This window comes from Manihot esculenta, chromosome 8, assembly GCF_001659605.2.
Source record: "Manihot esculenta cultivar AM560-2 chromosome 8, M.esculenta_v8, whole genome shotgun sequence".
Taxonomy (NCBI): domain Eukaryota; kingdom Viridiplantae; phylum Streptophyta; class Magnoliopsida; order Malpighiales; family Euphorbiaceae; genus Manihot; species Manihot esculenta.
The window spans coordinates 5,852,508-5,874,356 of NC_035168.2; the positions used below are offsets into that span (position 1 = coordinate 5,852,508).

At 33.5% G+C, this 21,849-nt stretch overlaps 2 protein-coding genes and 1 pseudogene across 2 annotated transcripts; 2 read left to right on the plus strand and 1 right to left on the minus strand.

Annotated features, from left to right (window-relative positions):
* The first annotated feature begins 4,378 nt into the window (after nucleotides 1–4,378).
* LOC110620761 lies at nucleotides 4,379–6,224 on the plus strand. Its single transcript, XM_021764610.2, has 2 exons — nucleotides 4,379–4,872; nucleotides 5,202–6,224. Exons 1-2 carry the CDS (start codon nucleotides 4,386–4,388, stop codon nucleotides 5,213–5,215), a joined length of 501 nt encoding a protein of 166 aa, XP_021620302.1. The 5' UTR covers nucleotides 4,379–4,385; the 3' UTR covers nucleotides 5,216–6,224.
* A 2,240-nt stretch (nucleotides 6,225–8,464) lies between these two features.
* Nucleotides 8,465–17,204, minus strand: LOC110620956 (annotated as a pseudogene).
* Nucleotides 17,205–20,585: 3,381 nt separating this feature from the next.
* LOC110620957 lies at nucleotides 20,586–21,395 on the plus strand. Its single transcript, XM_021764909.1, has one exon. It carries the CDS (start codon nucleotides 20,586–20,588, stop codon nucleotides 21,393–21,395), a length of 810 nt encoding a protein of 269 aa, XP_021620601.1.
* The last annotated feature ends 454 nt before the right edge of the window (nucleotides 21,396–21,849 follow it).

Sequence of the window (21,849 nt, forward strand, 5' to 3'; positions counted from 1 at the left end):
TTGGAGCATCTTTAAAATTTAAACAATAAAGGATGTTAATAAATTTATATATATATATAAACTAGAAAGTTTAATAGTTTTATTAATAACATCTTTAAAATTTAAAAAATATTTTATATTTTGAAAAAATAAATTATTTTCTTTAAAAATATTGAATTTTTTTAATTGTTCTAAATGTTAAAAAATATTAAATAAGATTTTTTTTCTATGAAATTAAAGAGTAGTTATTCAACTTAACAAATGAATTGACGAGGTCAAAGTAATGGATTTTAAAATCTCTAAGAATAGCCTATTTGGCATTTTGATAGATATACTGTTCGTTCAGGATACTGAAAGGCCAAAAAGATTGCTGGCATTGATCAATCATGGAGGCCCGGATCCTTCTTCAATCTCTAACAATATAACCTTTTGGAAGAATCTATGGAAACTTCACCCTCTTAAAAAATCCGAATCTTTTTATGGTTTTTTTACTTTGAAGATTACCCTGCAAAGCTTTTTTGCATAACCTTATTGAGCATCTATTTCCGGAATATGTTTTTTGTGGTGCTGAAGAAACATTGGACTATCTTTTCTTTTCATGTTGTACTTATATTGTTCAACTCTCCTCTCCAGCTTGGTTCAAATCTTCTATGCAGCTCTACAAGAATTAACAAATGGTTAGAAATACATTCTTTTCTATCCCAAACATCGAATTCTGCCAAGCTGATTCAACTTTTTATTTTGTTACCGTGACATTTTTGGAAGAATAGAAATGATTTTATTTTTAATCAACGTCATAAATTAACAAACTAGGTGATTATGTTAGCTTTGAAGGTATAAGAGGAATTTCAAGATGTTATAGATTCTATCAATAACTCTCTCAGCAGGAGGGTTGGCGGGCTCCTCCCATGGATTTCTTCAAAGTTGAATTTTGATGTTTCGATAGACTAAAGGGCCAATCTTGGAGTGATTGCATTTGTTGTTAGAGACTGATGACCGCTGGATTTTCCCACCCGGTCAGGGGCCAAGCCCACGATAACGGCTCATCATCCGAAAGCCCACACATCCACTGCACTAACTGGTTAGGCCCATTCGAGCCTTGATACCGGGCCCCTCTGAATTTCTCAACCAGGCCGGCCTCGCCTTCACTGCTCCTCGAACCGATTCCCTTTGGGCCTAGCTTTGTTCCTATCTTCCGGCCCAGCCCGGAACCAGAAGGAAGATTCATCCATCTGCCTTGTGGACCCATCTACACGCGCACAGAGAGAATCAGAGGCTGTTACGTATGGGGCAGAGATCTGATTCCCTCGTACGTCCGTATCAACGTAGCATGGACAGGTGGTCCAATGATTTACGTTCTGTTAGCACGTCACTAGCAGACAAAAGGAAACATATAAAAGGAGAAATACTCTCCTCTATGTTTAAGCTTTTTCCAGTTTTACAGAACCCATTGTAAAACTCTATTTCTCTGGATCCCAGATCATCAGAGACTATCTAGGACGGTTTTTAGACTGGAGCTGTCGTTCGTGGAGTTCTATTAGAGCTCTATTATGGACTCCGTACTTCTTGAAACCCTTGCATGTTAGGATGCGCTAGCAATACAAGAAACATATATAAAATATGTTAGTAATATGTTCCGTTAGTAATTTATAAATATATAAAATAAGTAGTGTTGAAATTTACTAACGGACTTAAAATCTGTTAGTAAATCCATTGGTAATTCACTAATGAATTTCAATCCGTTAATAAATTTAAAAAAGTGTTTCAATTATTAACGGACTCTAAATCCGTTAGTGATGTGTTCAAAAAATTACTAACGGATTTTAAAATCCGTTACTAAATTTTATAATTTAATTAGAAAGTAAAAATATGTTGAATTTATTAACAGATGTTATCCGTTAATAAATTCGTTAGTAAATTTAAAATAATATCCCGCGTAAAATTTTCGTATTCTTTTTTTAAAAACTCATATTTTTTTGTTACCAACGAATTTCAAATCCGTCGATAATTTTTGGAGGAAAAAAAGCCCGCTTTTATTTTTAAAATTTAGTAACAGATTCAAATCCGTTAATAAATCCGTTAGTAATCTATAATTTTAAATACAACACCACATCTTCTCCTTTTATCATTCATTCATTTTATCATTTTTATTTCTTCCATTTTCTTTCCCTTTCTCTCATTTTCTTTCTTTTTCTATTACTTTCTTTCATTTCACTTTCTTATCTCATTTTTTTTTTCTTTTCATTTTTTTCTATTATTTTCCTTTCATCTCTTATCTTTTTTTTTTTTTAATCTCATCCTCTTTCCTCTTCTATCATTTTCTTTATTTTCCTCCATAATTTTCCTTTCACTTTCTCCATTTTCTTCTCCATTATTTTCTTCCCATTCTTCTCTTATTCTTCATTTTCTCTATAATTATCTCATTTTTTTCTATTATTTTCCTTTAATCTCTTATCCTTTTTTTTTAATCTCATTCTCTTCCCTCTTCTATTATTTTCTTTATTTTCCTCCATAATTTTCCTTTCACTTTCTCCATTTTCTTTTCCATTATTTTCTTCCTTTTCTTCTCTTATTCTTCATTTTCTCTATAATTATCATTCATATTATTTCCTCTCATATTATTTTCTTCTATCATTTTCTTTCTGTCTATATTATTTCTATTATTTTCTCTTCATTTATTTTCTTCTCTAATTATTTTCTCTTTTTTTTCCTCATTTTTTGAATAATGTTGTTACTCTACTCTCGTTATTCCTTCTTTTTCATAATTTTTATTTTTCTATCATTTTTTCTTTTTCTCTTTTTTTTATTATATCTCATCTACTTTTCTCTTATTTCCACTTTTTATATATTTCTAATAAATATTGAACATAAATTAAAAATTTAGTAGTAATAATAATAATATAATTTTAAATCTTATCGAATTAATAAAAAAATAATATTAATAATAAAATTTATTATTTAGTCAAAATAATAATTATTTTAAAATTATTTAAATTTTCAATTGATTTACTGACGGATTTTAATCCGTTGGTAATTTATTAACGGATTTAAATATGTTAATAAATTACTTTTCTCTCAATTTACTAACGGATTTAAAATTCGTTAGTAATAATAACGAAAATTCTGTTAGTAAATCTATTAGTATTACTAACGGACTTGAAAGCCGTTGGTAAAAATTTACCAACGAGCTTTTCAACAACGGATCGTTATCTGTTAATAATCCATTGGTAATTCGTTTACTAACGGATTACTAACAGAAAAATTCGTTGGTAATTCAGAAATTTTTTGTAGTGTAGTTTATTTTCGGAACATATTATTGAAGGTGATACTGTAGAAGATTAATCAAGCTCCAGTGGTTCAGTTGGTTCAGTTTTAAATGCTTATGCAAATAATTTACATTAATAGCATTAGTTTGTTAGATTTCTATTATAAGTCTGTTAGCTGTGAAGTTAGTTAGCTTATTTTTCCGCCACTATTAGATGACGAGCTGGGATGATGAGCTGGCAACTCAATTTTACCTGTATAAATACCTCACTTGTAAATCCTCTCATTAACGATTTTGAATACAAAAGTTTTCTCTTAACATGGTATCAAAGCTATCAAGGCTCCTGATCCAGAACTTTCTTCATTGACAGTTATTTCTTCTTTCTTCTCCCTAAATTTTTCTGCAATTTTCTTGATCTTTTGCAATTTTCTTGATCTTCTCCAATTTTCATACTAATTCTACGAAGATGACTACCAATCCTACCGTTGAAGTCGCTGAATCATCTGATACAGATCTAATTACATCTAAATCTGAGATTGACTTACTGAATTCTGATTCGCCAAGCCAGATTCTAGTAAGTACTCCTTTGACTGAATTCAATTACCTTTCTTGGAATAGATCTATGATAATTGCTTTGACTGCAAAAGATAAAATAGGATTCATAGATGGAACCTGCAAGAAACCCTCTGCTGATTCTCCTTTATTGCCAAAATGGAATAGAGCTAATAATATGGTGATATCCTGGATTTTGAATTGCATTTCAAAAGATTTAGTTGAAGCCTTCCTTTTCACTAAATCTGCCAAACAACTTTGGGATGAATTAGAGGAAAGATTTTCTGAATGCAATGGCCCTATGATGTACCAAATCCGTAGGGAAATTACAAGTTTGACTCAAGAAAACATGTCCATAGTCAAGTATTACACAAAGATGAAAAGATTTTGGGATGAACTTGATTCTTTGAGAAAAATTCCCATTTGTTCATGTGATGGTTGTACATGTGGAATTACTGCTGCTATACACAGAATGGACAATGAAGAGAAACTCATGCAGTTTCTACTTGGACTCAATGACAGTTATGACCATGTAAGGAACCAAATTTTACTAATGGATCCTTTTTCAACTATCAACAAAGCTTACAATATGGTACTGAATGTAGAAAAACAGAGAGAGGTAGCACATGTACCATTTTTTCATAATGATGTCTCAGCCGCTATGGCAGTACAGAATTATAAGAGATTTAACAGCAGAGACAGCAGATCAATGGCTTATAGAAGCAATAATTCAAAGAAAGAAGGTCCGTATTGTGATCATTGCAAGTCAGGAGGCCATACTAAGGATTCATGTTTCAAATTAATTGGTTATCCAGAATGGTACTGGGATTTAAAGAAGCAAAGATCTTCAAACTCACAGGCACATAATGTCTCAAATGTTTTTGCTGATCTTAACCCGGCTAACACTCCTTTAGAGGCAAATTTGAATTTCTCTGCAGGGACTACTGCTACTGCTCCCAGTACACAGATATCACAACTGGCTCAAGAAGTCCTTCAAGCAATACAGCTTCAAAACTTGATTCCTTCATCAACTGATCCTAGTATGGTCAATATTGCATCAACTTCTAGTTTTGCAGGTATTTCACCTTGTTTAGTATCTAAACCTGCTGTTAATTATAGTGACAAAGGCTCTTGGATCTTGGATTCAGGAGCTACAGACCATATATGCTTCACATCTTCATTCTTTGACTTTATTAAACCATTGCCTAGACCTAAATTGCTTAGACTACCTACTGGTAAAATCATAGTTGTCACACATGGAGGCAACATTACCCTAACTAAGAGGATTACTTTGTTCAATACTCTTTACATTCCAACTTTTCATTGCAACTTAATTTCAGTTACCACATTAACCAGAACCTGTAACATAGCAGTCATCAATCTACCTTACTGTTCTGTATTGCAGGATTTGCTGAGTAGTAAGACATTGGCCATTGGACTTGTACAAGCAGGACTGTATATGATTGATCACAAATCATTCAGCCTTAAACAATGTCCCAATTCTACTGCTTTTCATGTTTCTTCAAATTTTAGTTCAAATAAGTGTTTACTTTGGCATTCTAGACTAGGGCACTTGTCCTTACCTAGACTTAGACATGCTGATGTAATCTCTAATGATGAAATAAAAGAATTTTTTTGTCCTATCTGTCCTTTATCAAAACAGCATAGACAACCATTTCCTACAAGTCAGTCAACTTCCTTGAATCCCTTTGCCTTATTACACATTGACCTGTGGGGACCTTACACAGTCTCCTCCATATCAGGTGCCAAGTACATGCTTACAATTGTTGATGACCAAACCAGATATACCTGGATATATCTACTTAACACAAAGTTCCAAGTTCCTTCTACCCTTAATCATTTTTTTATTCACATTAAAACTCAATTTCAGCAAACAATCAAAGCAGTAAGAACAGACAATGGCAGTGAATTTCTTAATTCACAGTGCAAACAACTTTTCCTTTCCCTTGGTATTCTCCATCAAACTACATGTGTCTATACTCCACAACAGAATGGTGTTGTGGAGAGAAAACATAAAACTCTTTTAGAAGTAGCTAGATCTTTGATGTTTCATTCAAAACTCCCAAACCAATTCTGGTCAGAAGCCTTAATGACAGCCACACACATAGTTAACAGAACCCCTTCTATTGTACTTGATTGGAAAACACCTTTTGAAAAACTATATCAAGAACCACCTGATTTGTCTTACTTCAAAGTATTTGGATGTTTAGCCTATGCTACTAATACAAAACCACATAAGACCAAATTTGAATCAAGAGCTATACCTTCTGTGTTTATTGGTTATGCAAAAAATCAAAAGGCTTACAAATTATATGATATTCACACCAAACAGTGTTTCTTTTCTAGAGATGTCATTTTCCATGAACATCATTTTCCCTTTTCTTTTTCCAAACCCACAGACATTACTAACTTTGTCCTTCCCAACACAATAAATGACAACATTACATTTCAAGACACTACTACTAATACTTTACCTGCCCTTCAACCAACTGCACCAGTCACAGAACCTTCTACCTCTACCCCTTCACAATTACTTTTCCCTTTATCATCTCCTACACATATTCATCAAGACATTGCATCTCCCATTTCACCATCATCACCAACTGTTCCTACTCTTAATAACACTGAACCTACCATTCCACCCTCACTACCACCTGTTCCTATTCTTAGACACAGTACTAGACAGCACAATAGACCTGCTTGGCTAAAAGACTTTGTTGCACAGATTCAATCAAATGGCCAGTCTACTACTTTGCCAAATTCATCAGGTAGCTTAACTCCTTTCTTTCCCTCTATGGACCATACATTCTTCATAGCAAATGTTTCTAAGATTATAGAGCCTTCTAACTACAAACAAGCAAGTAAGGATCCTAACTGGGTTAATGCTATGCAGCTAGAACTAAATGCATTAGAGGCAAATAATACTTGGATACTAACCTCTTTACCTGCAGGAAAGAAAGCAATAGGATCCAAATGGGTATTTAGGGTCAAATATAAACAGGATGGATCCTTGGACAGATATAAGGCAAGGCTAGTGGCTAAGGGGTTCAACCAAATGTTGGGATTAGATTACACAGATTCTTTCTCCCCTGTAGCCAAACTAGTCACTGTTAGAGTTCTCTTAACTCTTGTTGCTTCATCTAATTGGTTTCTCCACCAATTAGACATTAACAATGCTTATTTGCATGGTTACATTGAAGAGGATATTTATATGGAGCCGCCTGCAGGATATTCAAAAGCTCTCCCAGATCAGGTATGCAAACTTTCTCAATCTTTATATGGCCTCAAACAAGCTGGGAGACAATGGAATAAAGAACTCACCTCTCACTTACAACAATTTGGATTTTCACAGTCTGTTAATGATCATTGTTTGTTTATGAAAGGTTCAGGTTCTTCCTTTATGGTATTATTAGTATACGTTGATGACTTATTGATTGCTAGTCCCACTGAAAGTTTGATTGAGGAGGTTAAACAATTCCTGCATCAACAGTTTACCATAAAGGACCTTGGTCCAGCAACATACTTTCTTGGTTTAGAAATTTCTAGAACCAAAGAAGGTATTGCCTTGACACAACAGAAATATATACAAGATATGATTGTCACTGCTGGATTACAAGATGCTACAATTGTCCAAACACCTTTAATTCAAGGTTCAAAACTAGTTCCTGAGAAATGCATTATATTATCTGACCCTGAGAGTTACAGAAGACTAGTTGGCAAGTTACTGTATTTAAGCCATACAAGACCTGACATCACCTTTGCTGTCCAGCAACTATCCCAATTTATGCAAAACCCTTATTCTTCTCATTTGAAAGCTGCTCAACATGTTTTGAAATATCTTAAAGGGTGTCCTACAACTGGCCTTTTCTTTTCTGCATCTAACACTATGAAATTAACTGCCTTTTGTGATTCAGATTGGGCCTCCTGCCCTACTACTAGAAAGTCAATTTCAGGATATTGTGTTTATTTAGGGTCCTCTCTCATTTCCTGGAAGTCAAAAAAACAAACCACTGTCAGTAGATCTTCTGCTGAAGCAGAATACAGGAGTATGGCTTTGACGGTTTGTGAACTTTTATGGTTATCATATTTGCTCAAAGATTTTCACATTACAGTTCCTTTGCCTGTTCATCTTTACTGTGACAATCTTGCAGCAATTCATATAGCCACTAATCCTGTTTATCATGAAAGGACAAAACACATAGACATTGACTGTCATGTAGTCAGACAACAAATCACAGCTGGTTTCCTGCAAACACAGCATATTAACTCTCCGAATCAATTAGCAGACATCTTTACAAAGTCCGTTCCCTCTCCTCTGTTTCATTCTCTGTTGTCCAAGCTTCAGTTGGTCTCTCTGGCCCATCATCAGCTTGAGGGGGGAGTGTAGAAGATTAATCAAGCTCCAGTGGTTCAGTTGGTTCAGTTTTAAATGCTTATGCAAATAATTTACATTAATAGCATTAGTTTGTTAGATTTCTATTATAAGTCTGTTAGCTGTGAAGTTAGTTAGCTTATTTTTCCGCCACTATTAGATGACGAGCTGGGATGATGAGCTGGCAACTCAATTTTACCTGTATAAATACCTCACTTGTAAATCCTCTCATTAACGATTTTGAATACAAAAGTTTTCTCTTAACAGATACTTCCTTAGTCATTGATACTTGTCAAAGTCCTCTTACTCCCTTGCTCATCCAAAAAATTGTATGGATACAAGTTAACCAGCAATGGAGATTGATTGTTCACTAAACATTGTATTACAGGATCAAGAAGTTGACGACACACTACAAAAAATTTCTGGATTACCAACGGATTTTTCTGTTGGTAATCCTGTAAAAATCCGTTAATAAATAAATTATCAACGGATTACTAACGGATTACAATCCATTGTTTAAAAGCTCGTTGGTAAATTTTTACTAACGGTTTTCAAGTCTATTAATAATACTAACGGATTTATTAATGAAATTTTCGTTATTATTACTAATGGATTACCAACGGATTTTAAATCCATTAGTAAATTGAGAGAAAAATAATTTACTAACAGAATTAAATCCGTTAATAAATTACCAACGGATTGAAATCCGTTAATAAATCTATTGAAAATTTAAATAATTTTAAAATAATTATTATTTCAACTAAATAATAAATTTTATTATTAATATTATTTTTTTTATTAATTCAATAATATTTTAAATTATATTATTATTATTACTAAATTTTTAATTTATGTCCAATATTTATTAGAAATATATAGAAAGTGGAAATAAGAGAAAAGTAAATGAGAGAAAATGATAAAATAGAAAGAAAGAAAAAAGAGAAAAAGAAAAAAAATGATAGAAAAATAAAAATTATGAAAAAGAAGGAATAATGAGAGTAGAGCAAAAAGATTATTAGAAAAATGAGGGAAAAGAAAAAGAAAATGATTAGAGAAGAAAATAAATGAAGAGAAAATAATAGAAAAAATATAGATAGAAAGAAAATGATAGAAGAAAATAATATGAGATGAAATAATATGAATGATAATTATAGAGAAAATGAAGAATAAGAGAAGAAAGGGAAGAAAATAATGGAAAAGAAAATGGAGAAAGTGAAAGGAAAATTATTGAGGAAAATAAAGAAAACAATAGAAGAGGGAAGAGAATGAGATAAAAAAAAGGATAAGAGATGAAAGGAAAATAATAGAAAAAAATGAGATAAGAAAGTGAAATGAAAGAAAGTAATAGAAAAAGAAAGAAAATGAGAGAAAGTGAAAGAAAATGGAAGAAATAAAAATGATAAAATGAATAAATGATAAAAGGAGAAGAGGTGGTGTTATATTTATAAATACGGATTATTAACGGATTTACTAACGGATTTGAATCGTTACTAAATTTTGAAAATAAAAGCGGGCTTTTTTCCCTTCAAAAATTACCAATGGATTTGAAATCCGTTAGTAAATACATTGGTAACAGAAAAATGTGGATTTTAAAAAAAACCGCGAAAATTTTACACGGAATGTCATTTTAAATTTACTAACGGATTTACTAATGAATGACACCGGATTTACTAACGAATGACATCCGTTAGTAAATTCAACACTTTTTTTACTTATTAATTAAATGATAAAATTTAGTAACGGATTTTTAAATCCGTTGGTAATTTTTTGAACACATTATTAACGGATTTAGAGTCCGTTAGTAATTGAAACACTTTTTAAAATTTACTAACAGATTGGAATCCGTTAATGAATTATCAACAGATTTATTAACGGATTATCAACAGATTTACTAACGGATTTTAAGTCCGGTAATAAATTTCAACACTACATATTTTATATATTTATAAATTATTTATGGATTTTGAAATCCGTTAATAATACTAACAGATTATCAACGGATTTCAAATCCGTTAGTAAATTTTTACACAAAATTTTTTATATTAAAATTTTATCAACATATTTTAAAATCTGTTAATAAATCCGTTAAAATTATTAACGGATGTAAATTTGTTATTCCAGTTGGTAAATGGAAACTTTCTTGCTATGATATTCTTGCTTGAAAGAGCCTTTAGAGGGAGGGAAGGAATCTAAAGTAAGGCCTGTCATATCAATAGTTTTTGGAAACTTTAATACTTCCAAGACCAGCAGAATTGAGTGCGTTGAGAATATTTCTCATGGCAGGGACTGGAGAATTTGCTTCTGCAGCTGAGGGCTTCACCTCGTTTCCTACCGCAAAGTAACGAAACTTGCACATTTCCATGGCTTTTTACGTTGTTTTGAACCCATGAATCTGCTTCAGCTTGACTGGAAGCAATATTCTGAAGTTTATCGTTTGGGAGGCCAAGAATGAGCTCTATATCAGAGCCTCCAAGAGCTTGGAGAGCATCTTGGTTTGGGTCGTAGAGTCGCATTCGGATGCTATTCTGGTTGCAGAGGCTTATAACTTCTGCTAGTGGTGGCAGGTTACCAAGCATTCCATAGCAAACACCTAGTTGAGCACCTGTATTAGAGTTAACAACTAGTAATTAGTGACCAAATTTATATACTATGTTTAGTTGATCCCAGAACTAATTATTTAGGCATAGAATTAATGTTAAACACGAAAAAAATTTATCTAGATTCGATTAATCATGAACTCAAGACATAAATATGTGGATTGTATTTTGAGTGTGGTAAATCAAGTCTAGATAAAAATCGCTTGTTAAAGACTACTAGTTAAGCATATGGTCTATTTGATCTCTTTGATCATGTAGTCTTTAAGCATGTATTTGTATCTTGAGTGTGGTAAATCAAGTCTAGATAAAAATCGTTTGTTAAAGACTACCAATCAAGCATATTGGTCACTAGGGCCAGCACAGATTGACCAATAGAAATTTGGCCACTAATTTAGTTGCACATTCGTTGTTATAATGTGGTTGCTGATTGGTCGCAAATTAGTTGCAACTTGATACATAAATTAGTTGCTAATTGATCATTATTTGATCATCATTTAGTCACCAATCCGTAGTTAAATTGAAGCTGATTTTCATTATTTGGAGTGTTTTTTTATCATGTAGTCGTTAGTTAGTCGTAGATTAATTGCTGATTAGTCGCTTTAAGGCGAATTTATCTCTTCTAAATAAAGAAACTCATTACAAGTATAAAAATCACTATATTGCTGTGGAAAAAAAAAATAAAGGGATAATATAAATGGGGCATTAACTATGACAAATAAGGTCGTCGGCCCTTGGCAGTAGCTTAAGGCAATGTAACACTTTTGGAACCTGAAGAGGGATCTATATGCCGGTACAAGTCAGCCACAAAATAATAATAGTTAAAAAAAGAATTGCAAGATCACTTGCACATATTACACTTATCCAAGCATTCACAACTCAAGTAATACTGGTGGAAGTCGCCCTTTCCTTTGAAAAAACAGAGTAGATGGAATCACAAAAATGTTTGAATGATCTCTAGTAGACAACAAATGAAGTCAGGTAAGCCTCCAGAGCATGATATGAAATGTTAAGTCAGCTATCATCTTGACCATTTGCTTGGCAAGTTCCAATTATTTATCTTTCCCATCAGCTATTATGCACAACAACTTAATCTGAATCAGCTGCTCTTCTTTCTAGCATGCTTATATTTCATCATAGGTATCCTCATGGCTACTGTCATATACTTCAAGTTATGCCTCTTCCTTCTCCTGGATCACATAATAAAAATTAATCAAAAGATTTATTTTCTGTGGTAAGGATTCTACCCTAGAATATGGAAAAATCCAAGGTCTAGAAATAGAAATCTAGGATGTAGGAGGTATCATATGATTCACATCATATTGCTTTCTCAAGTTTGATAAAGTCTGCGTTGCATGTGGCAGCCAGCCAGCTACACAGAAGCGTACCCATTGAAGGGATGAATTGAAGCCATACAGCCAATAGGAATTTTAAAAGGAAAAAAAAATTGTATTGCTTTCTCTTAAACTGCACAACACCAACCCAAAAGTTGTCATTATAGAACTGAAGATCAAACAATGTAATACTGTCAAAATGGGAACAGTCATTGACTCTCACTTCCTAGCTCTCACTGACTGTAACTCTCTACCCATTTTTCTCTCAGATTTTTTAAAGTTTCTTTTGCTTATGAATGTTGTGTTTTTTCTGTAGGTGGGATATCGGTTGCTATTTTTTATAGTTACAGCTATTCTCAAGTTTGATAAAGTCGTCGACTTTAATGTTATCTTTTCTCCATATCCCATGTTTCAAGTTTCTACCTTTATTCAATTGGATTATTTTATCTTTCCCTCCACATTTTGATTCTTAAAGGAAGTTGATACTCAGGAACTTCTTTGTAAACTTTAGAACTTCTGGTTTTCTTCTTTTAATTTCATAAGGCTTTTTTTTTTTTTGTCATAAATCGTACTTCTTTTAGTAAAGAAGATAATGGAAATTGATATCAAAAGAGATGAATTAGTGGATAGTGAGACTGAAGTACAGTAGATGATCATGTGAAGTACAAATTTACACGTTTTCCTATAATCATATACTGTGAAATTAATATTTGTATCAGTTATTGCTTAAATGCTGAAATAGGCTTGCTACAACAATTCTAAATTCCAAGGAAAAGCACATTGTAAATTTTCAACTTTGATTATTATATCTAATTAAATTCCAACGGATACTTGGCTTATACATCTGTGCACAATGCAAAGACCCAATTCACGAATTGAGCATATAGCTGACGTTACATGCGAGAGATGAAAAGACAAACCTTATGTACAAGCAATTTTTACATTTCTTGAGAGAATAGCAAGAGGCCAACTTTTACATGCTAAAATATGCAAGCTCTCCATCTTCTCTTCGGAAATGGAACCTAAGGTGTTACATACAAGAGATCAAGAGCGGAACAAATACTAGCACACCACAACATCAACAACCTAATATCTTAATCACCATCTATATGTAACATTCCATCCAAAAGGACAATATCCCAAAAACTATATTTTTATATTTAATTAATGAAAATTATTAGGTAAATTTACTTATGCTTGTATTCCATGGATTTTAAATATATTTTTATAATTGAGTTATTAATTTAAAATTATATTACTTTTATTCAAACCACACTAATTGTTTTAGATTTAAATATATTTTTACAATTTCATTTTAGATTAAAATTATATTATTTATATTTTTTGTAAAACCTTATATTATTTATATTAAGTTAGAAATATATTGATTTATTTTAAATTATAAGATAATTTTAATTATTGAAAATAATTAGGTAATATTTAATCAATGAAAATAATTATATAACTTTTAGCGACCAAAGCATATTTGGTTGCTATGTTTGGTTGCCATTTTATTTTTTAAGTGTTAATTTGCAACCGAATCACTTTGGTCCCTATTTTTTATTATATTTTTGCAATTTTTCAAAAGTGTTTAGTAATCATATTTTGGTTGCTGAATTGTCGTAGTTGCATATTTATCATTAAATTATCAATAATTTTCGCACTAAATTTTTGCTACCAAAATATAGCAATACCATCACTATAATTTTGGGCCATCAATAATGTCATATTTAGCAACGATGTAGCATAAATAGCGATTGCTATAATTTTGGGTCATCAATAATGTCATATTTAGCAACGATGTAGCATAAATAGCGATAAAAAATTAATCGTTGTGTAACTCTTTAAACTCATACTTATGTCGTTTCTAAAGAGTCACAATTTGTTCGTTATTTAGCGACCAAAATAAATTGGTCATTAAAAGTGATCGTTATTTTACTGTTTTTCTTATAATTTCTAAACGCATTTTTATAATTTAAAGGAAAGAAATTAAGAAAAGAGATGGATTTATCCCTGTTATGCCCAGGGTAGTAACAGGGTAGACAGAGAGCTATTGAGAGTATGGAAGAGCTTTTGCCAAGTAAAGATGAGGTTGGCATTTGATCAAACAATAAAGGATAAAATTTAATTAAGGCAAAGCTTGAGGTTTCTTATGTTATATTGCTCATACATTAATGCAGCTATATATTTATAGAGAAAAAATATAAATATATTTCCACTTATGGGTCAATTTCTCCTTAGAAAATGCACCACAAGAGAGAAATTTTCCACACATCTGCACTCTGAGATTTAGGCTGGTGGAAAGTGCATCCTGATGGACCTGAGAGGTCTAAGGTTCGACTTCCTCAACCCCTGTTTCAAAAAAAAAAAAGAAATTTTCAACACATTTGTTAATTTTAATTCACTGCACCTTAGAAAAGTCTTGATTTCACTTGAATACAAACTTCTTCTTAATTATTATTCTCTTTTTTCTCATAATTTTTGTTCATTTTAATTCTCTATACATATTAAAAAAGTAATATTTTTTTATTAACTTTTCAATTATACTCAATTTAAAAACATTAAATTTTATTAAATATTAAGAGATATTTTAATAAATCTTTTAAAAATAAAATAAAAATTAAATAAAATTATAATAATCAATTTATATATTCTTATAATAAAAAAAAGTGAACAATAATTTTAAAGACAATTAATTGAAGGAATAAATTTTATAAATCACAAAAATAAAATTATGCAGTAATTATTCGCGTGTTAATATATATATATTTTTTAAATTATAAAATTAATTAATATATTCTGAATCAATTATTTAAAATTATTTATATTTTATTGATAAATTTGACTGTATTTTTCAATTTGATTTATTTTTAATTTTAATTTAATTTCAAATGATAGTAATTTAATAACACAATTCTATCTATTTAAAAAATTAGTTACACTTATATTCATTTTGATCGAGTTATATGTTAATCATCAATTTAATAAATTTAAAATTATTAAATATATTGAATAAAATATAAAATGTAGTCATAAATTAAATAAGTTTAATTATTTTTTTATTAATTAGACTGATATTCAACTTTCAATTCTATTAAATAAATATAATAAGTATAATTGCTTTTTGAAAAAGTAAAATTTACAATTTTTGATTTGCTAGGGGTATTATTAATACAATATTTATAATTAATATTAAAAAAATTAAAAATTGAGTTATCAATTCTTAAAATATATCATTTAAATTATAAGTAAATAAAATTAAAATTAAAAATTAAACAAATAAAAAAATTAAGTATATAATCGTTAAAATTGATAGATGTTAAAATTTTTTAATGACTTTTTATTTGAATTATATAAAATATTAATATTTTTATAATAGTTAAAATGATAATATAAAAGTTTCGTTAAATATAACTATTAAATTGATATTATATAAATAAATTTAGATAATTAATTTAGATTATATGAATAAAATTTTAAATTGGTATATTTATTAAAATATGAATAGTTTATTTTTTAATTATTTTTAAAATTATTTATGAAAATAATAATAATTGTTAAGAAAAAGTCAATTTTAACCCAAAATACGCACAATTCTAAATCCATGAGGTCCGTGGTTGAAAAGAGGGGGAAAAAAAAATCGCGTCTTTATCAAATTTAATTGGGTTTCGTTATCAGTGAACTAGCTAAGAGTTTTCCACACACGGATTTAAATTGAAATTGTGATAAAGTGTTGACTCATTTTATTAGAAGACTTTAACTCTGGAGTCGGTCTGCTTGTTACATGACAATGCCTCCACTTAAAAACAAAAGCCAATAGTTTAAACTGATATAACTAATTAAATTGAATTAATTTAAAATTTTAGTATGTTTAATTTAATTTAATTTTAATATTTAAAAAATTAATTATTTCAGTTTAATGTAATTTTAATTAAAAAAAGAGCTAATACAATTATTTATTAATATTATATTTTTTTATAACATTAAAAGATTAGATCTAAAATTAAAATTTTTTAATTAAATCATAGAATATTTAAAATAAAATTTAAAAAATAAAAAATTTATTAAAAATTTAACCGATCGAACCAAATGAAATCAAATTAATATTTAAAATAAAGTTTGAAAAATAAAAAATTTATTAAAACATTCAACCGATCGAATCGAATGAAATCAAATTAATTCGATTCAAATTGATTTTTCACATAATTCAGTTAGATTCCGTATTTATACATATGTAAATTTCGAATTTCAATTCATTCAATTTAATTTAATTTTAAACTAAATGATGCTCACCCTTACATATATATCTTATAAATAAAATATAAATATATATATAGATTTAAAAAATTCAATTAATACAATTTGATAAATCTCGGGCTTTTTATATTTGGGGGCAAGGCCAGACCTTAAAGAAGAAGACATGCCCAAAGTCCATCAGGTTTTTCTCAGGCAGACCGATCCAACATCGCAAGCCCTAATCCAGACACATGGGACAGGTCGGGCCCATCATAAGTCTGGATCAAACAGGAAGTAATTCAGTCCGGTGACGTGACGTGAAGGAGAATAGCTGGTCCAGTCACTTCACAGCCTTACCTGTATGTGCGCCAGGGAATTAAATAGTCGCTTGGCATGGAGAGGGGCTCTGACACATCCGTATGTACGGACCTGAGTGACAGAGACATGTGACATTGTAGCAGAGAAGCGGTTAGACGTCACTAGCTGACAAAAGGAAAAGGGATAAAAGGGGAGAAATGTCTTCTTCTACATCCAAGCTTACACAACCACTGTAAACCTTATTTTCTAGATTTCAGAACATTAATTGGCGCCGTCTGTGAGAACGAAAGAGATATTTTCATCACCGGAGTTCCGTTCTCGTAATACCCACTGAGATTCACTTGGCAAACCACAACAAAAAACACACCAATAACATTCCAAATGACCTGAGCTCTGCTCAAAAGGGTCAGCAGTTCTCTTTCTCCAGTCCTACAACCCCCTCCAATCAACCACCAGTGTTATTTAATCCCTCGGCGAGCTCGGTGGGGGAACGTACCCAGAGCCACCCTATCCAACCAAGAACTCCAAGCCATGGCTCTTCAGCTACAGAACACTGCTCACTGGCTGGGGCAAATGCTGCAGCAGAGGGGTCTCAATACCCCATTAAACATACCCTTTGTAGCTGAAGGGGTTCATACCACCGAGCCTCAACCCACCTTCAACTATCAGATCCCTCAACAAAGTAGCAGGAGGACTGGAAAAGGGAGTGGAGAAGCTAGTAGAGGAGAGGAACCAGTAGCCAGAGCCCGAGGGAGAAGGGTGAGAGGACTTATTGAGAATGATGAGACTGAGAACTACTCTGCAGGAACAACCAGGAGAACAGAGAGCGAAGAGTGGGGAGATGGGTATCGCCTGGAGAAGAGGCCGAGGCAAGAGGAGGCAGATGTAGATTATAAGCTGCAGAAAATGAAGGAACAGCTCCTGGCTGAGCTGGGGGCAAAAGACCACAGTCAAACCCTCTTACCTACATCCTCACTATTTTCAAGGTGGATCCAATAGGAGACCATCCCTAACAAATTCATGATGCCACTCATAGCGACATACGACAGAGTAGGGAATCCTCGGGAGCACATCCTGAACTACAAAATGTTCATGGAGCTTCAGACTCTATCGGATGTTTTGATGTGTAAGGTGTTCCCCACAACCCTTACAGGACCAGCGAGGGCCTGGTTCAATAGCCTGGAGGCCGGAAGCATCAAAAGCTTCGGGGACCTCGCCAACATCTTTATCAGCCGGTTCATAGCAGGAGTCCCGGTTGAAAGGAAGACCAGTTACTTGGAGACGATCAGGCAAAGGAGGAACGAGTCCTTGAGGGAGTACGTGGCTCGTTTTAACATAGAAGCCTTGCAGATCCCGGAGTTGGATGAAAGCCGAGCTGTAGAGGCCATGCAAAAAGAGACCGCATCCCCTGAGTTCTTTGGATTGTTGTATAGAAAGCCACCCACTACCCTGGCAGAACTGATGAAGAGAGCCAAGAAGTATATAAGGCAAGACGACGCCTTAACAACCAGCAGGTTCGCTAGAGAGGCTGTAGACAAGGGGAAGGCGACAGAATAAAGGAGGTCGGAGAGGCCAAAAAGGAGACAAAATAAGGGGCCTGAGGTGTACAAGCAGCCCTGGGACAGGAGAGAGCAGAGGGCATATCCACCCCAAATCCCTGAGGCAGTCACCCCCTCAATGCGTCCAGAGCCAAAGTGCTCATAGCAGTATGATAGAACATATTTTAGTCCATTTTATCTTGATATTATTGATGATTATTTACATGATTTCTGCTTAATTTAATACTTTTGATATTATTTTGCAGAAAATGGTGTAAAAGGACATTTTGGAGAAAATCCCCCTAAAACTGCCTTAATTGGAGCAAAAGAGTGCAAGCCTGCCAAGTTGGAATCAAGTGAAACTAAATAAGGAAAGTTCTAAATAAGGAAAGTGGCAAAGAAGGAAAGAGCATTCAGCCAAAGCAATTTGAAATTCAAATTTCAAATCTCCAAGTAGCCTTTTCCTTATTCAAGAAGCCAAGTCTCAAGTTGCCATAAATGAAGAGCCAAATAAGGAAAGTATTTTGAAATTCAAATCTTCAAGATTCATATTCAAATTTTGAATTTCAAAATTCAGCTTATTAAGGAAGTTAAATCCAAAGATCACATGCTTGCCACCTCATGCCTTGCACATTCAAAATTCAAATTGCAAAGGAGGCTCCACCTTCCTTATTAGTGCATGGGCAGTAAGGAGAGTGTGAAGGCAAGTCTTAGGCACCTTGAGCAGCATCTTGAAGACACTTGGACAACAAGCAAAGACCAAAGGCCCCACTCCTTGCACTTGAACATATGCCCCACGTTTTTTCCTTCTCACATGTGCATGGATGGCACATCTTGGACCAAGGGCATTTTGGGCAGCCTCTTGAAGTCTTTTGGGCAGCCTCTTGATACCTTGGGCAGCCTCTTCACTAATTAGGAAGCAAGTATCATCTAGGACAACACTTTTCAAGTATAAAAAGACACATAAGGAGCCTCTCCATGCTCTTTGAAGCCCCCTTGGAGGCACCTACGGGATTCACATCTCTTCTTCTATCTTTCTTCTTTTATTTTATTTTTGGTTTTTGTTTCAGCCATGAGAGGCTTAAATCTTTTATTCTAATTGAAGATTAGGTGATGCTTTAGTTGTTTTATGGATTGGGAGACTTGATCAAACATTGTTTATCTTTTGTTATTCAATATTCATACAATCTCATGCTTAATTCCATTGTTGCTTTGTTGTTTTGATCAATATGACCAATTGATTCTTGATTGCAAGGTAATAATATGTTAGTTTGGGTGATTTAAGTCCGTAATTGCTTGGATTATTCAAACATAAGAACACTTGGTGTAAAAACCAAGGAAATTGTATGATCTAGCAACATCTCATGCGTTTGAGTAGTTAGGATTGGATCTCTCTATCTCTTTATACAATTAACAATTGTTTTGATGCCTAAGGCCCAAGGACATTCCTTGACAATTTGTTAATTAGTAATTAATTAGAGAACGTTCCCTAATTGGTTTAATCATAAGGAGAGACATGGTGGTGAGAAGCGTCTTCCATCTCCATAACTAATCTATTGAATCAATCAAAAGAAACTAAGTGTCAATGATCAATCCCAACAATTGAAGTGGATCCAATTTTTCAACTAGAGCTTTCTTATTATTTATTTCTCTTTTATTTTATTATTCGCTTATTTTAATTGCTTTCAGTAGTTTATTAATCAAATCAATCTCAAACCCCCCATTTTACTTTTACTGCAATTTATTTTTATTCCGCTTTCAGTTTATCTCGTTTTCAGTTTTACCTCGTTTCAGTTTGTTTTGCTTTCAGTTTATTTTGCTTTCAGTTTTATCTCGTTTCAGTTTGTTTTGCTTTCAGTTTATTTCGCTTTCAGTTTATTTCGCTTTCAGTTTATTTCGCTTTCAGTTTATTTCGCTTTCAGTTTATTTCGCTTTCAGTTTTATCTCGTTTCAGTTTATTTCCTTTTCAGTTTATTTTTATTTCAGTTTATTTTATTGGTCTTGATAAGGAAAATAGGTAAGTTCTCAATTCCTTATGGATTCGATCCTTTCACCACTATCTGCAGTTGTAAATTGTTGATAACCAGAGAGGTTATTTTTTACCGGCTTCGACAACCGCGAGTCACAGTACAAGATAAAGATTTCCTCCAATGGCCTAAGCCCATGAAAGCATATGCAAGCCGGAGGGATCCTGACAAGTACTGCCAGTATCATCACACCCATGGTCATAACACCAATAGCTGCTACCAGTTGATCAGCAAGATTGAGAGGCTGATCAAGAGGGGGCACCTCCGAAACTTCATGAAGACACCGGAAGGAGAAAGGCCTCAGTAAAATACCGCAGCAGAGAGGCCCCATAGACAGGGAGCAGGGTCCATGACTGACGGTTATAGCGAAACCATAAATATGATTGTAGGGGGGACTAGAGGCCGAATGAGTAGGAGAGGGAGGAAGAGAAGCCGGAGCGGGGAGAGGAGCAACAGCGAAGTCCTGCAGGTAGTGGAACACTCCCCAACAACTATCTCCTTTTCCCCCAAGGATGCTCATGGAATTCAAATGCCCCATGATGATGCTCTTATCATTGAGGCCGTCAATCACAACTATCGGGTCCGCAAGATCCTAGTCAATGATGGGAGCAAGGTGAACCTATTGTCTTACAGGGTCTTCCAGCAGATGAGGATACCAGAGGAGCAGCTAGTTAGGGATAAAGCCCTGGTGAAGGGGATTGGGGGGATCCCGGTAGCCGTAGAGGGGAAGGTGAAGGTAGCCCTGACCTTGGGAGAACCACCCCTGTCTCGGACTCACTACGCAGTATTTCTGGTGGTAAAGCTCCCGTTAAGCTATAATACGATCTTGGGAAGGCCTGTGCTGTACGACTTCGAAGTGGTGACCAGCATCAGATACCTAACCATGAAGTTTCCAACAGAGGCAAGGGTGGGAGTAGTCCAGGGGCAACAGGAGGAAGCAAGAGCAGTGTATCTGGCCATAGTGGCAGAACCAAGCACAGCAGCTGAGGGGATAAACCCAGAGGTCATAGAGGTTAGGGATGAGAAGAAGGAAGTCAGGACAGAGCCCGTGGGAGAGTTGGAGACCTTTCCACTATCAGAGGAAAAGACAGACAAAGTTTTCAGCCTCAACGCAAGCCTGAACGAAGAGCAGAAAGCGGCAGCAATGGCCTTAATCTGAGGACATGCCTCAAGCTTCGCCTGGAAGCCATCCGACATGCCAGGAATAGACCCTGAGGTGACGACCACAAGTTCAATGTCCTCCCGAGGGCGAAGCCAATAAAGCAGAGGAAGAGGGTATTCAGGAAGGAGAAACAACAGGCCACCAGAGAAGAAGTGTAGAAATTAGAGGAGGCAGGATTTATTAGGGAAGTCATGTACCCACAGTGGTTAGCCAACCCTGTGTTAGTGAAAAAAGCCAATGGCAAATACAGAATGTGTATAGACTTTACCAACCTGAACCAGGCCTGCCCAAAAGATTGTTATCTCCTTCCTGATATTAATAAAATGGTCGATTCCACGGCCAGTTTTGATCATATGTCGTCTCTTGATGCAATGTTTGGTTATCATCAAATTCCAATGGACAAGTCAGATGAGGAGAAGACCTTGTTCATAACTGAAGATGAGACTTATTG